Source organism: Capricornis sumatraensis, chromosome 10, assembly GCF_032405125.1.
Source record: "Capricornis sumatraensis isolate serow.1 chromosome 10, serow.2, whole genome shotgun sequence".
NCBI lineage: Eukaryota > Metazoa > Chordata > Mammalia > Artiodactyla > Bovidae > Capricornis > Capricornis sumatraensis.
The window spans coordinates 70,570,754-70,585,334 of record NC_091078.1 but is presented as its reverse complement, the minus strand read 5'-3'; the positions used below and the strand labels follow the sequence as shown (position 1 = coordinate 70,585,334).

At 35.9% G+C, this 14,581-nt stretch overlaps 1 protein-coding gene across 1 annotated transcript in view; it reads left to right on the top strand.

Moving 5' to 3' along the window:
• The window catches only part of CNTN6 (contactin 6), a 170,576-nt gene that overhangs the window by 148,473 nt on the left and 7,522 nt on the right, over positions 1–14,581 (top strand). The window contains 7 exon segments of the mRNA XM_068982444.1: positions 341–458; positions 1,067–1,225; positions 1,345–1,494; positions 4,250–4,320; positions 6,515–6,749; positions 6,862–6,977; positions 8,763–8,949. Coding sequence (XP_068838545.1) covers positions 341–458; positions 1,067–1,225; positions 1,345–1,494; positions 4,250–4,320; positions 6,515–6,749; positions 6,862–6,977; positions 8,763–8,949 — 1,036 coding nt within the window.

Sequence of the window (14,581 nt, the reverse complement as noted above, 5' to 3'; positions counted from 1 at the left end):
GTGCTTAATAAAGTGAATCAAGCCTTTTACATGAATCAACATTGTTCATAATTATTGTCCCCATATTTATTTGCATGGATAATCACTCACTGTCTGTTTACAAAGCTGCATCTGTTTCTGTTTTATTTTGTTTTATGTCTCTCATAGAAATGCTTGTGTTCTAGATGCAATTATAATAAAGGGGGTAATAAAAGGGATCAAGTAAGAAAAACTATAATGATACTGGTATATCTCCTAATTTCAGAGGTGCCTCTTATTTCATATTTATCCAGCTTTAAAAAAAAATGAGACCTGCTGTGTGTCATTATGTTTTTATCCCTTTTTCCCTTTCTATCTACAGGAATCTGTTGGGGATTTGATGATAAGGAATATTCAGTTAAATCATTCAGGAAAATATCTATGCACAGTAAAAACAACTCTCGAAAGTTTATCTGCTGATGGTGATATCATTGTGAGAGGTAAGCATAAATGGTGAAAATAGATGAGAACTCTGTTTATTCACAATCAAAGACTTTAATATGTACATGGTAGATTTTTTAGTAACCACATTATGATAAAGCAGTAAAATAAACAGCACAATTTTTTTTTCCTAAACTCCAACACCCCAGGGTGTGACTTACAAATATGAACATTGAATTGAGTAGGTTTTATTTCTTTATAAGGAATGATCAGACTTAGCTAGCAGTATTGTTCCCTAAAACTTAGATATGCTTTCTATTCATAATAAACCACTCTTGTTTTTGAAGTTCTCCATATCAGCTGCATTTATTTGAGTTAGCTTTCGAGAGAGGAATGGGTGAGAATGGGTCTCAGTTTTTGAGATTAGCTCTCTATTGGATGATATTCAACCATCCCATGACTGGCATTTTCTAATCTTCAAAGGAAGGATTTCTAAATTAATCTCTCACCATGTAAGCTGAATTAATAGGGTTTTTATCACAAGTAATGTGCTAAAATACATTATGTTCGATATTTTATTTTCTAAGCACGACAGATCAAATATCCTTGTCCCAAATCCACAAATTTAATAATTTCTAATATAGTCATCATAAAACATATTTTTAAGGTCCCCCAGGTCCCCCAGAGGATGTAAGAGTGAAACATATTTCCAGTGCTACTTGTCAACTAAGCTGGAGACCAGGCTCGGATAATAACAGCCCCATTCAAATATTTAGTATTCAGGCTCGGACACCATTTTCTGTGGGTTGGCAGGCTGTTTCTACAGGTAAGTGATGCATGATTTTGGATAACTTTCTAAAAGATATTTTGTTTTGTTTTGATTAAATAGTTGATTTTTTAAAATTAGTGCCAATTTAATTGCCTAAAGCATAACCTTCTTTTCAGTTCCAGAAATTCTCAATGGTAAGACATTCAATGCAACAGTGGTTGGTTTGAATCCTTGGGTTGAATATGAATTTCGTGTAGTTGCTGGGAACAGCATTGGGATTGGAGAACCAAGCAAGCCATCAGAGTTGTTAAGAACCAAAGCATCAGGTAAGATATCAATGTCTTCTAAAGATGAAGAAGATTGTTTATGATATAGTTCCTAAAGATGATAAGTGAAAAGTCATGTAGTATTTTTGGTCCACAATCAGAAGCAGTAAACCAGTGGCTCTTATTTTCCATTTTTATGTGCACAGAGCAATGGGTATTTTCTCCCAAAAAGTGAATTCAAAACAAGATGATTAAGAAGGTATATCAAAAATCAGAATTTTTCAAAAGCTCTCCTCTCATCAATTTTCTAGCCAAAATCCAATAGAGAATCTGTAGATTTGTAACTGTAAATAAGCTACCACTTGTTTCATTCAATATCGTAGCCAAGAATTAACTACCACTCTGTTGGTTCAGTCAGCCACACATTTCCATTTAGTTTTCAACTCTGACCTAGCTTTCCAGCTTCAATGAGTGATACCATAAATGTTTCCACATGCAAATGAGGTGAATGTTAAACTCATTTAACAGAAGCGCTAATTGAGCATCAAGTGTTTTGCTGAACAGCAGAATGCAAGTAGAACCTGCCTTAGAAATCACACCTTCTTAAACTCTTTTCAATGGATCTTCTTTATTCCACTCAAACTTTCACATCCAAGGTAACATTTGATCATCTCAATGAATCTAGCCAAAAAAGTTCATATTCTTATCCAGTCACGTATGAAGGATCATGCTGCTGCTGGCTTGGTTTAACACACACAAATTACTTCAGAAGAAGTGTGCACAACTGTCAGATGTCAATAAATCATTTTTTAAACTAAAGGTAATATAAGTCATTTTATTATAGGACTGGGGCTGGAAAGTAATATATTTGATAGTGATATCATAAATTAAATCATTCTAAAAAAATTTAGAGCCAAGAGGTTAGTCTTTAATAGAAGAAAAGGAAGGCCAGGATGTAGCTGATGATCTTGGACAGTCAGTATTAAAAACCAGACATTCAGACTTAAGCTCCAGCATTCACCATAACTGGAGTCCATAACCTAAATGAGAAAAGGCCTGACACAGTGAAATGTCTAAACATAGAAATTCCCAAGCCCTATCACAGAACAACCTTCTGTGAATCTAGACATGTGCCTCATGACTCTGGATACTAGCTTCAGTTTAGTTTGTTTAAAGCTGATTTGTATTATGGTAGCTCTGGGCAGTGTTGATGCTGACTCCAAAGGTTTACAATAAAGTTTTTAATGTCACTTTCTGTTAATCACTGATACTCTCATTTCAGTAGCATAATGAAACTTGGTATTTATAATGATTTTCCTGAATCTCCGAATCATACTGAAATGTGATTTTTTTTTTTTTTGAGGGATGGTATCATCAAAAATAATTCCTCAATATGGTTTTAGTATTAGTATGATTCATCTGAAAACTGAATAAAAGAAGGAACTGCTATTACTCTGAAGACTTTGAAAGAGTTAAAGCATAATTTAAAATAATTTTCTTATACATCTGAACTATTTAATTGTCCTAAAGTATGTCACTGTAAAGCTATCATGTACTAAAAATCCTTGCAACTACAGAATCTATTCTGATTCACACTGCACTTGGCCAAAGGCATTGGAAGACTTAGAAAATAGAGTACGGGTACAAGGCAATCATTTGAATAAATTCTGAAGATCAAAATAGGCAAAGTTAGGGTTAATGTGAATATGAAAGTGGGTAATGTTTGGTGTTACTATCTAAAAAGGCAAGGAGATTATTATATCCTTATATCATTTATGGAGTTAAATATGTATGAAATGGGAATAAAAAGAATAAGTAGCTTAGATTTATCTGAATGCTACCCATGGTAGGAGAAAAATTTTAAATGAGCAATTAAACATTGCATATTTTGATTTAAAATGATTGAATATAAATAATTGCATATAATTCAACCTTTAAATGGTATCCTTATCACAGATTTAGCATACATTTATTATATTTCAGGAAAAGTGCTTTTTAACACTTCAACATGTATAAAGTAAAATTTTATTCTGATTGCACACTACACTACTCCACTCATGCTCACAGTTGTCATCAATTCTACAATTTACCTTGAAATGTTGATATTTCATTATACTAGTCCTTACAAAGCTATAGTTGAAGGATGTCTATTTTCCTAATTTATAAACATGATCAGTCTCTGTATTATTCTACCACTGAAACTTAGGTACTGAAGTTAAACCCAGGTAATTCTCTCAATTACATCTTTGATCAGAGAACATCTTCTTACATTGATTGTGAAAAATTAGAGGAAAGGTCCTATTCTGTAGTGAAAGATTTGAGATTCAAACATGAAATTTATAAACCAAGAGTATTTTAATTGATATATTTTAAGGATTCATTTTTAAACATAAAAATATCCTGATGACTAACAAAAAGGAAAATTATTTTAGTTTGTTTATTGGAAAAAAATTAATTAATAGACTGCCTCAGTAACTTGTTTACAGCACAACTGTATAATTAGGCACTGAATCAGCAGTGTTGCTGTTACCATCTGAATGGAACATCATTTTGCCAATTAGAAGATGATGCATAATAATGTCAAACACATGATGCTACTCGATTTTGGAGCCAGTGTGCCCGTGTATCAAACACTGTGTCCTTTCTCTTAGAAATCTGGATATGTGTAAACATAATTTATGTTTATTAGAAATGGAGACTCTCTCATAATGTGCCTGTGTGCAATTCTTTTAAGGTGAAATCCAAAAATAAAATTCTTCATGATGAAAAAATACTTTAATAATTGCCATCCTACATTTCTCTTGGTTGCTTTTAGTCCCTGCCGTGGCACCAACAAACATCAATGGAGGAGGAGGAAGTCGGTCTGAACTCATCATTACTTGGGAGGTAATTTTCTATCCAATTCATTTTGAGGGAAAAAGATTTAGCTGGCCAAGAAGAATATTGAAAAACAAAGAAGATTTATTTGATCACTATTGAGTGTATAAAAATATGTGGTATGAGAGACTCCTGATGATGCATAATTTAGAGGAGGTATTGGAAATTTTTTGTATTTTTCCCCCCAGTAAGAGAGTATTTTCCCCCAACAATTGTGCTGACTAACTCAATACAATTCTTTCCCAAATAAGAAACATAGCCCGATGTCTGCTGATGGTGGGTCAGTAGCATTTGTATTACTAGTTGATGAACTAGAAATGATTTTATTTATTACCTCTAAAATATTCATGAGTTAGGCTCAACAGAATGCAGTTAAAAAATAATTCTTTCCCTATCATTGCTCTTTAAATCCTTCCAATTTGTTCTTCCCTGCATGTAGATGAAAGCTTAGGCAGACAGCATAGCTTTTGTAATCATCATTATTAAGTATTAACAGGTAGGTTGATTTTTGTACTTTAAAATTTTTTCAACCTGTTTTATTATCATAAAATGTGTACTTTCAACCAGTCTAAAGTTTCTCATTTCCAGATGCTCAGGTCTGCCTTAGGCAAGGAATTCTATATTGTGAAAGAGAATGCATATTCAGTTCTCCCCTTTCCTTCTTTCTGCTATTCAATTTCTCCTTTCCCAAGCTAATTCCTCCAGAATTATAGTGAATTAGGATTGGAAGAAGAGGTAGTGGACGGAAATGGTTCTGATTGCTGGTCATTTGTAATTTGACTTTGGTATACTCTAATTGACATTTCGGAGAGCAGTTGTTTGTTTTGCCTTCTTTTTTGTTGGTGGTGGTGGTGGGGAAGGTCCAGGAGGTGCCCCACTGTCTCTCTCCTTAGATACTGTTTGTGGATAGTCCCTTTTAATGGTGCTCATGGACAGCTTCCTACATGGGTTTCACATCTGCTCTCAGCAAACATACACCTTTGTTCCATGTTTTGTAGAGGTGCAATGAGTCCCCACTTGGCCTGTCTTTACTCTGCCACAATACACTGTCCAAGTCTCTCTCCCCTTTGGAATTTTCTCAGGCATTTGTCTGATGATGGACAGGGAAGCCTGATGTGCCGCAGTCCATGGGGTCGCAAAGAGTTGGACGCCACTGAGTGACTGAACTGACTGAACTGATTTTAAAGCTACTTGAGAAATACTGAGAATGGAAAAAAAGTCTCAGTAGCTAAGCAGGCAGATTAAATGAAGAACTGGAACACTGTCCATCACTGTTCTGAGAACAGTAGCCCTATCCTGCTATCAGCTACTCTGATAATCCAGCCTCAGCTCCTACAGTTCCTCCTGCTTGTCCTTCAGGTCTTCCCATTTACTTTACATCCAGATTGCTACTTGACTAACAGTTAAATTCTGTCTCTTCTCTGTATAATTTACAGCTTCAATTTTCTCTTAGCTTCCACTGCCTCAGTGTCCTGTTACTCTACGTTTTCTACTTATTGCTTGCTCTAAGCTTATTTATTATTGCCCCCAAAACCTATGTATCATATTCAAATTCCATAATGAAGAGGACTTAAAGCGTTCAGAGATTCTGATGGATAAAGAAGATGTGGCGAGTATGTGTGTGTGTGTGTGTGTGTGTGTGTGTGTATGCATCTTCTTTGTATGTGTGTGTGTGTGTATATATATATATATATATATAATATATATACATATATAATGAAATAATACTCAACCATAAAAGGAACAAAATAATGCCCATTGCAGCAACATGATGCAACTAGAGATTATCATACTAAGTGAAGTAGTTCAAAAAGGGAAATGCAACGATCATGATATCACTTACATGTGGAATCTAAAATATGGCACAAATAAACCTATTGACAAAACAGAAACAGACTCTCAGACATAGAGATCAGACGTGTGGTTGCCAAGAGGTAGTGGCAGGGAGGGAAGGTGATATAAACATGTAAAACTTGTTTTACATTTCCATTTGAAAATTTCACTTATTTATCTGAGTATCTTTAATTGGGATCATTTTTCTAATTGGCATTGCCAATAGAAATTTTATTTTTTAATAACTTCATTAAGCAGTGTAAATATCCATCTTATCTCTAGAAAAGATATGCCAAATAATCAGTCAATATTATAATAGCTATACAAAATAGTTTTGTAAATACTCAGTGACTGATCACTTCTGCCCAAGTCAATTCCAGAAGAACTACAGAATGGAGAGGACTTTGGATACATCGTCATGCTGCGGCCAGTAGGCTCAACAACCTGGACCAAGGAAAGAGTACCATCCGTAGAGTCGTCAAGGTTTATTTACAGAAATGAAAACATCATCCCTCTCTCTCCCTTTGAAGTCAAAGTGGGTGTATATAATAAGGAAGGAGAAGGACCCCTGAGTACTGCATCCATTATCTACTCTGGGGAAGATGGTAAGTTGTAGTCAATACTGGAATTGTCCTCCTTGAGACTGTATGTATATTTTGCATTTGTTTTCTCTGAACCACTCTGCTTAAGATGGTTGTGTCTTTCTCTGGATGGTAGAACCTCAACTGGCCCCAAGGGGAACTTCTGTTCAAAGCTTTTCTGCTTCAGAAATGGAGGTTTCCTGGAAGGCTATCGCCTGGAATAGAAACACTGGAAGAGTTCTGGGCTATGAGGTAACCCACAGTAATTTCACTCTGCACTCTGAATATTGCCAGCTAACAATAGCTCTGTAACAACCCTACACTACCAACCTAGTCCTTAATATAAGCCGTGCTATTCTGTGCTCAGTTGTTTCTGACTCTATGTGACCCCATGGGCTGGAGCCCACCAAGCTCATCTGTCCATGGGATTTTCCAGGCAAGAATACTGGAGCGAGTTGCCATTTATTCCTCCAAGAGATCTTCCTGACCCAGGGAAAGAACCTGTGTCTCCTGCATCTCTTGCACTGCAGGTGGATTCTTTACCACTGAGCCAACCCAGGAGGCCCTTACTATAAGATAGTGCGTGTCTAAAGCTACAGAGGGGAATTAATGAAGAGGATCTTTCCAGGTGATCCTAAGCAAGGAAATTAACAAATGATAGCATTTTAAAAGTCATCAGGTGATTACCTTGTTTAATTATCCAAGCTACAGTCACGTTTGTTTCTTGGGGAGAAGTAAGCATTTAATCTTTAGTGATGTGAAACCATAGACAAATCTTACCAGGAAACCTAATCTTGAACTGGAGCATTACTTGAAAAAAGCTAGTCATCTTGGAAAAGGCAGTTATGTGACAAGACAAAGCTTATATTCTCCTAATCTGCCTTTATAATCTATATAGAGTGAAACAAATCTTTTCAAACGTATGGTCTTTCATTCTCACAAAGTTAATAGATGGGACTTATTAATCAATTATTCTTCTTTGACTTGCTAATCTAATGATTCAAAAATGAGTAACAAGGTTTACTTTGTTTTGGTGTTAGAATGAAAGTAGGACTTTGCCTTTATTCTTTTTTCTCCTTTCATATGAACCCTGTTGTCCAAACAGAAAGTTCTACTTTCTGTAGTTGCCTCTGCCACTCCAGTCCTAGAAGGCCATACCTCTTTAAGTGAACCCTATTTATTTCTCAAAGATCATCTCTACTCTCCCTTGCTTTTTAACTCTTCTCTGATTATTTTCTGGTTTTATATGTTTTCAAAGTCATACCATTTATTTCCATATGATTTTCAGCAGATGCATCCTCTGCTTTCTTTTCACATATGTGCTCTAACATCTTAACTAGATTATAAGTGACACAAAGGCATGCCTTATGCTTTATTCTTTCTTGTCCTTTCCAATTTGCTTAAAACAGTGCTAATGTATAGGAAGGGATCAGTATATGCTGAATTAATAATTCATCTGTGACTCAAAGAAGAAATGTCAATAGCAAAGCATCATAATGTGAGTCTTTCATTGAAAGTATGACTCTTATTTTGTTCTGACTTACTACTGTATACCTGAGGCTTCAGCTCTGATGGCTCAGACAGTAAAGAATCTGTCAGCAAAGCTGAAGACTTGGGTTCGATCCCCTGGAGAAGAGAATGGCTACCCATTCCAGTACTCTTGTCTGGAGAATCCCATGGACAGAGGATGGGCTACAGTCCATGGGGTTGCAAAGAGTCAAACACGACTGGGTGACTAACACTTTCAATTTTCACTTTTTTTTGGGGGGGTGGGCAAAGCTGTTACCCTTTAGATATTTCATGAAATATTTTATTGTGATAATCTAAAAAAAATGGGTTTTCTCATTTCCATTGTGATTTCATATTTTTTATTTCTTCCATATAAATTTTGGACTTTGATTATTTTTTTGTCATTGTATAACCATTTTAATTGAAAAATATCCGCTTATTTGCACTCCTGGCTTCTTCCCATACACTGCTGTGGCTGGCAGTTATTAGGAAACAATAAATTGCTTGTATTTTGTTTTTAATGAGCAGGTTTTATACTGGACAGATGATTCCAAAGAATCCATGATTGGCAAAATCAGGGTCAGTGGAAACATCACAACCAAAAATATTACAGGCCTGAAAGCTAACACTGTCTACTTTGCTTCTGTGAGAGCTTATAACACTGCTGGGACAGGGCCCTCAAGCCCTCCAGTCAACGTTACCACCAAGAAGTCCCGTAAGTATACATCACACTCTAGGGACCACAATTCACCTAGAATAAGAAGTATTTTATTGCTCAATTTCCATTTCATTCATCCCACCTCATCACTTTACTGATTGCTTTATTTGATCAGTGGATTTGGCCTATAAGTCTGGATAGCTGTTGAAGCTTTCTGATAACAACTAAAATGAACTGTTCTGATCTTTCTGGAGTTGCAAAAGAGAAAATATTTTGAGTAGATGAAAGACAGAGAATACAATGTCTCTGATGCCCTCTTCCAATTTGAGTTCAAAATCTGACCTCCCATTCTGCAGATGTTAAGTGGTTAATTTAATCTTTTAGTTGCAATACCCTCATCTGTAAAGTGAAGAATAAGTAGTACTGATTTTCTCACTGGGCCTTGTTTGAGATTGAAAGAGATACTTAATAGAAAGTGTCCAGCACATACTTTAGTAAATGCTTATTAAATAGGTTTTTTTGTTTGTTTTTGTTTGTCTCACCATTTGAGTCTTGATGTGATTCCTACACTGTCAGATACCTAGATCTTTCCTTCTATGATATTATATCACTACAAATTACTGGAAAGCCTCTGAAACCCAAGAATTAACTCTTTTACTTCTTTTTATCTCTCTTAACAATAAACTACATATATTTCACAAAGATAGGACCTATTGAATAAAGGATTAATAGTTGACTATTGCTGTATTTGTTCTATGAATGAGTCTGGTGCTGCACAAACATTCCATTATATGCATCAAAGTAGTAAACAGGGAATTGTCTGATCAGATGCAGCTTAGTAAGAACTCCAATTTATCCTTTTTATAAGTGAATAATATTTATATATTTATATATTGTAGATGAACATTTATTATTTGTGTAAACAGGCTTTTTGAAACACACTCTTTGGTCTCTAAATTCCAATGAAAAAGAGTAACAAATATAGTTACTGAAATTTGGAGAATGACTAAGATATGAATGCACTGCTACTAACAAACAGGAAAAAATTGAATAAGCCTTTAAATACTGTATTCTTTGTGCCCTGTGTATTGGGAATGAATAGGTGGTTTAAAAAGTTTGAAAATCAAAGTTCTTTTCCATATAGATACATTGGTCATGTCCAAAATGAACTTGGGAATCATCTCAGTTAATAGGTCTTTGATTATAGGATGTATTATCCACTTGTGTCCGTAACACCAGCCAGTAGCTAGAGACGTGTGTTCTAATTCTATGTACTTCACTGACTCATGACCTGGTACAGGATAAAACATTCCATTTTTCTGCTTTAATTTTCTAAACTGTTAAATGAAAACGTCCTCTGCCCTCACTGTTTTCTCAAATTACCAGTAAGGCACAAATGAGGTTTTGATTATAGGAGCACACTGGAAAATACAAAGTGCTGTGAAACTGCTAAGCAGGAAACAAACAGATGAACAAAACCCTCCACTATCTGTCCATTTTGACAGAAGAGTTTGTGTGGATCAACAACTCTTAAACCAGTTCTCCTTCAATCACTTCCTTTGATGTAGACGTGATGGACAGGAAAGCCTGGCGTGCTGCGATTCATGGGGTGGCAAAGAGTCGGACATGACTGAGTGACTGAACTGAACTGAGCTGAGCTGAAGTCATATGTAATTTTCTAGAACTGACTAGCTAAAGATGTGGTTCAATTTGTCTTCCTGATTTACTCTATGTTGACTGGGTTGGTGAAGTCATTGCCGTATACCTGTATGAATAATTTGCTTCTATGGCCCTTATGGAGCCTAGCCTCTTTCAGTTAATCTGAAAATCTGATGGAAATCTCCAATCAATCAGAGGTTTCAAATTTGCCCAGACATTTCTTTATAGCTGATTGAGAGATGCCAAACTCACAAAACTCTTCTGTATAATTCAGCTTCTATCTCAGGCAAAATCAAGGGTAATTAGAAATGTGGAAATGTAGTATGAAATAAACCTCTCTTATTTGACAGATCTGTGACAAACTAACAGATATTCTAGGGTAATCGGTGACACAATACTCAAGCCAACCATCTTGTATTACTTTAATTCCATTGACCAGTTTAAGGTGGGCTGAGACCCAAACAATAAACTAATTAGCAAAAACGTATAGATATACACATGGTATACATTTAAAATCACGTACATACATCTATATATACATACATATACAATTGTCCTTTAGTATCCAAGGGGGATTGGTTCAAGGAGCATCTACGGATGCCTACTTGCCTTGCATAAAATATCATAGAATTTGCATATTACCTACATATTAATACAGCCTCTGTATATTTAAATCACCTAATCTAGATTACTTATATATACATAAAACAATGTAAATGTTACATAGATAATTGCAAATATTAATAAAATGTACATGCTATGTCTCAAGTCTCAAGTCTCAAGGGAAGTCGCTCAGTCATGTCCAACTCTTTGCGACCCCATGGAATGTAGCCCACCAGGTTCCTCCATCCATGGGATTCTCCAGGCAAGAATACTGGAGTGGGTTGCCATTTCCTTCTCCAGGGGAATAATAGCACACAGCAAATTAAAATTTTGTTTTTTAAAACTTCCTGGAATTTTTTTTCAAACATTTTCAATCTTAAATTGTTTGAATCTGCTAATGTTGAACCCAGAGATACACACATACAGAGAGCTACCTATATAAATACACACAAACACACACACACACAGATATCAGTCAGTTCTGTGGCTCAGTCATGTCTGATTCTTTGCAACCCCATGAACCACAGCATGCCAGGCTTCCCTGTCCATCACCAACTCCCGGAGTTTACCCAAACTCATGTCCATTGAGTCAGTGATGCCATCCAACCATCTCATCCTCTGTCGTCTCCTTCTCCTCCTGCCCTCAATCTTCCCCAGCATCAGAGGCTTTTCAAGTGAGTCAGTTCTTCGCATCAGGTGGCCAAAGTACTGGAGTTTCAGCTTCAGCATCAGTCCTTCCAATGAACACCCAGGACTGATCTCCTTTAGGATGGACTGTTTGTATCTCCTTGCTGTCCAAGGGACTCTCAAGAGTCTTCTCCAACACCACAGTTCAAAAGTATCAATTCTTTGGCACTCAGCTCTCTTTATAGTCCAATTCTCACATCCATACATGACTACTGGAAAAACCATAGCCTTGACTAGATGGACCTTTGTTGGCAAAGTAATGTCTCTGCTTTTTAATATGCTGTCTAGGTTGGTCATAAATTTCTTCCAAGGAGTAAGTGTCTTTTAATTTCATGGCTGCAGTCACCATCTGCAGTGATTTTGGAGTACCCCGCAAAATAAAGTCTGTCACTGTTTCCCTATTTATTTGCCATGAAGTGATGGGATCAGATGCCATGATCTTATTTTTCTGAGTGCTGAGCTTTAAGCCAACATTTTCACTCTCCTCTTTCACTTTCATCAAGACACTCTTTAGTTCTTCTTCGCTTTCTGCCATAAGTGTGGTGTTATTTGCATACGTGAGGTTTATTGATATTTCTCCCAGCAATCTTGATTCCAGCTTGTGCTTCAGCCAGCCCAGCATTTCTCATGATGTACTGTGCATATAAGTTAAATAAGCCGGGTTACAATATACAGCCTTGACGTACTCTTTTCCCTATTTGTCCAGTTTCAACTGTTATTTCCTGACCTGCGTACAGATTACACACATATATAACCTTAAAAATAAAAGTTTTTTCTTTACCTTGAATTTGATAGTTTGATTGCTCATGCATCCTAAATCAACCATATGATAGTTTATGCTAAACTACTCTATGTGTTTAAGCAGAAAACTTGTTTTAGACACAGTAGCAAGAGATGTGTTCAGTTGACCCACTTGGTCCTACAAATGGGCTTGACTGAAATTTTGATTAAATGCCAAGAACTTTATTGGTGGTTTGTCTTAGTGTTCACACGAGTTCAGCTCATCAAAGAGTGTGAGAGATATCTTTTGAAAACAATTTCATTAACAAGGAGTACTTTTATCCAAGTGCTATAGTGCTGGAATATATCTGGTGGGAGAAGAGTGAGATGAGAGTCAGAAAGTATAAAGTGAAGTTTAGCATCCCTCTTCTTTTTCATTAAAAAAATGAATAAAACCTCTTGTAATTCCTAATTTCTTTCATGAGCATCTTCTTTCAATATTTCTTAAATTTTGCTTATACCAGACTGTTTGCATTAACTCTTTTATCAAAATATCCAACAAGGACTTGAGAGTAAGGTTTTACAAGACTCCATTTTGTATTTGAATACCAATCAAATCCCTAATTTTATTCTTTCAACATTCTTTATCACTGTCATTGAAAAATCTAACAGAAACTACTTTAGTCTTCTATGGTTGCTATTCAAATTACCACAACCTAGTGTTTTAAAAAAATATAAATTTGTTATTATGTACTTCTAAAGGTTGAATAAAAAATGAGTTTCATTGGTTGGAAAACAGGCTTTGGGTAAGCTTCTGAGCTCCTTTTGGAAGCTCTAGAAAAGTACTTGTTTCCTTGAATTTTCTGGCTTTTGGAGACAACACATACCACTTGGCTTGTGGCCCTTTCCTCCATCTTCAATGCCAACAGCATGATATCTTCAAGTCTCCCTCTGACTCAGACCTTCTATTTCTGCCTTTCACATTTCCTCTGACCCTGGCTCTTTCCTTCATAAGCATCATTTTGATCACACTGAACCCACCCAGAGAATCCAGGGTTATTGCTTCATGTCAACATCCTCAACATAATTATATGTGCAACATCCCCTTTTCCATATAAAGTAAGCTATCCACAGGTTTGAGGAATCAGAACCTGGACATGCTTGGGAGGCCCTGATTCTGCCAATCACAGTTACAAAATACTGGCACGTTTAAGTCCTAAGCCTAGTATTAATATTCAGTATACTTATCTTAATTATCAAAGCACGTTAATTCCTAGATACAAAAAAAAAAAAGATGCTTAGAAAGATTCTGCTCTGGCATTTGTTGGACTGGCATATAATGAATACAGACTCTGAATCTCTGGATCCCATGGACATTGTGCTAATTTGTAGAGTTCATCTCTAACCATCTAAATAGTGTCTCCCTCTCTTTAGACTCTCAAATCTTCAGTCCAAACCTCAAACTGCCTTGAGATTTTTTCCTCCTGGAACAGACTCACATCCTCTTTTAATTTTAAAATTTCATTGTCTCCTCTATTTCAGAAAACAAAGACTAGAGAAAGGTGTACAAGCTCTTTCACAGTCTGTTCAGTCTGTCCACAAATTACTTTCCATTCCCATTCCTCATCTAGCAGCACTGGACTTACTGATCTTCTAACATTGAAAATTTGATTGTATGATTTTATGCACTCTCTTAGTTTGTAGTGATCCCATCATGCCTATAAACAGACAAATAAATATCTTTTCTATTGATCTATAAATTTCCTCTTTAATATGTTTGCATTTTTTTTCTGAGTGATTCCATAACTTTGGCATATTGTGAGATACTTTTGGAAAGAACTAGAAAAAGACTTCAGAGTGAAATAACTGAATGTGAGTCTCAGCTCAGCCATGAACTGCGTGAGAAGTCTATTTACTTAACGACTCAGAACCTCTTTTCTCAGCTGAAAAACAGAGATGATTGTACTTTCCTCTAGAGTTTTCTTTAAGAACTAAAGGATATAATGTACAGCGAGGTGAC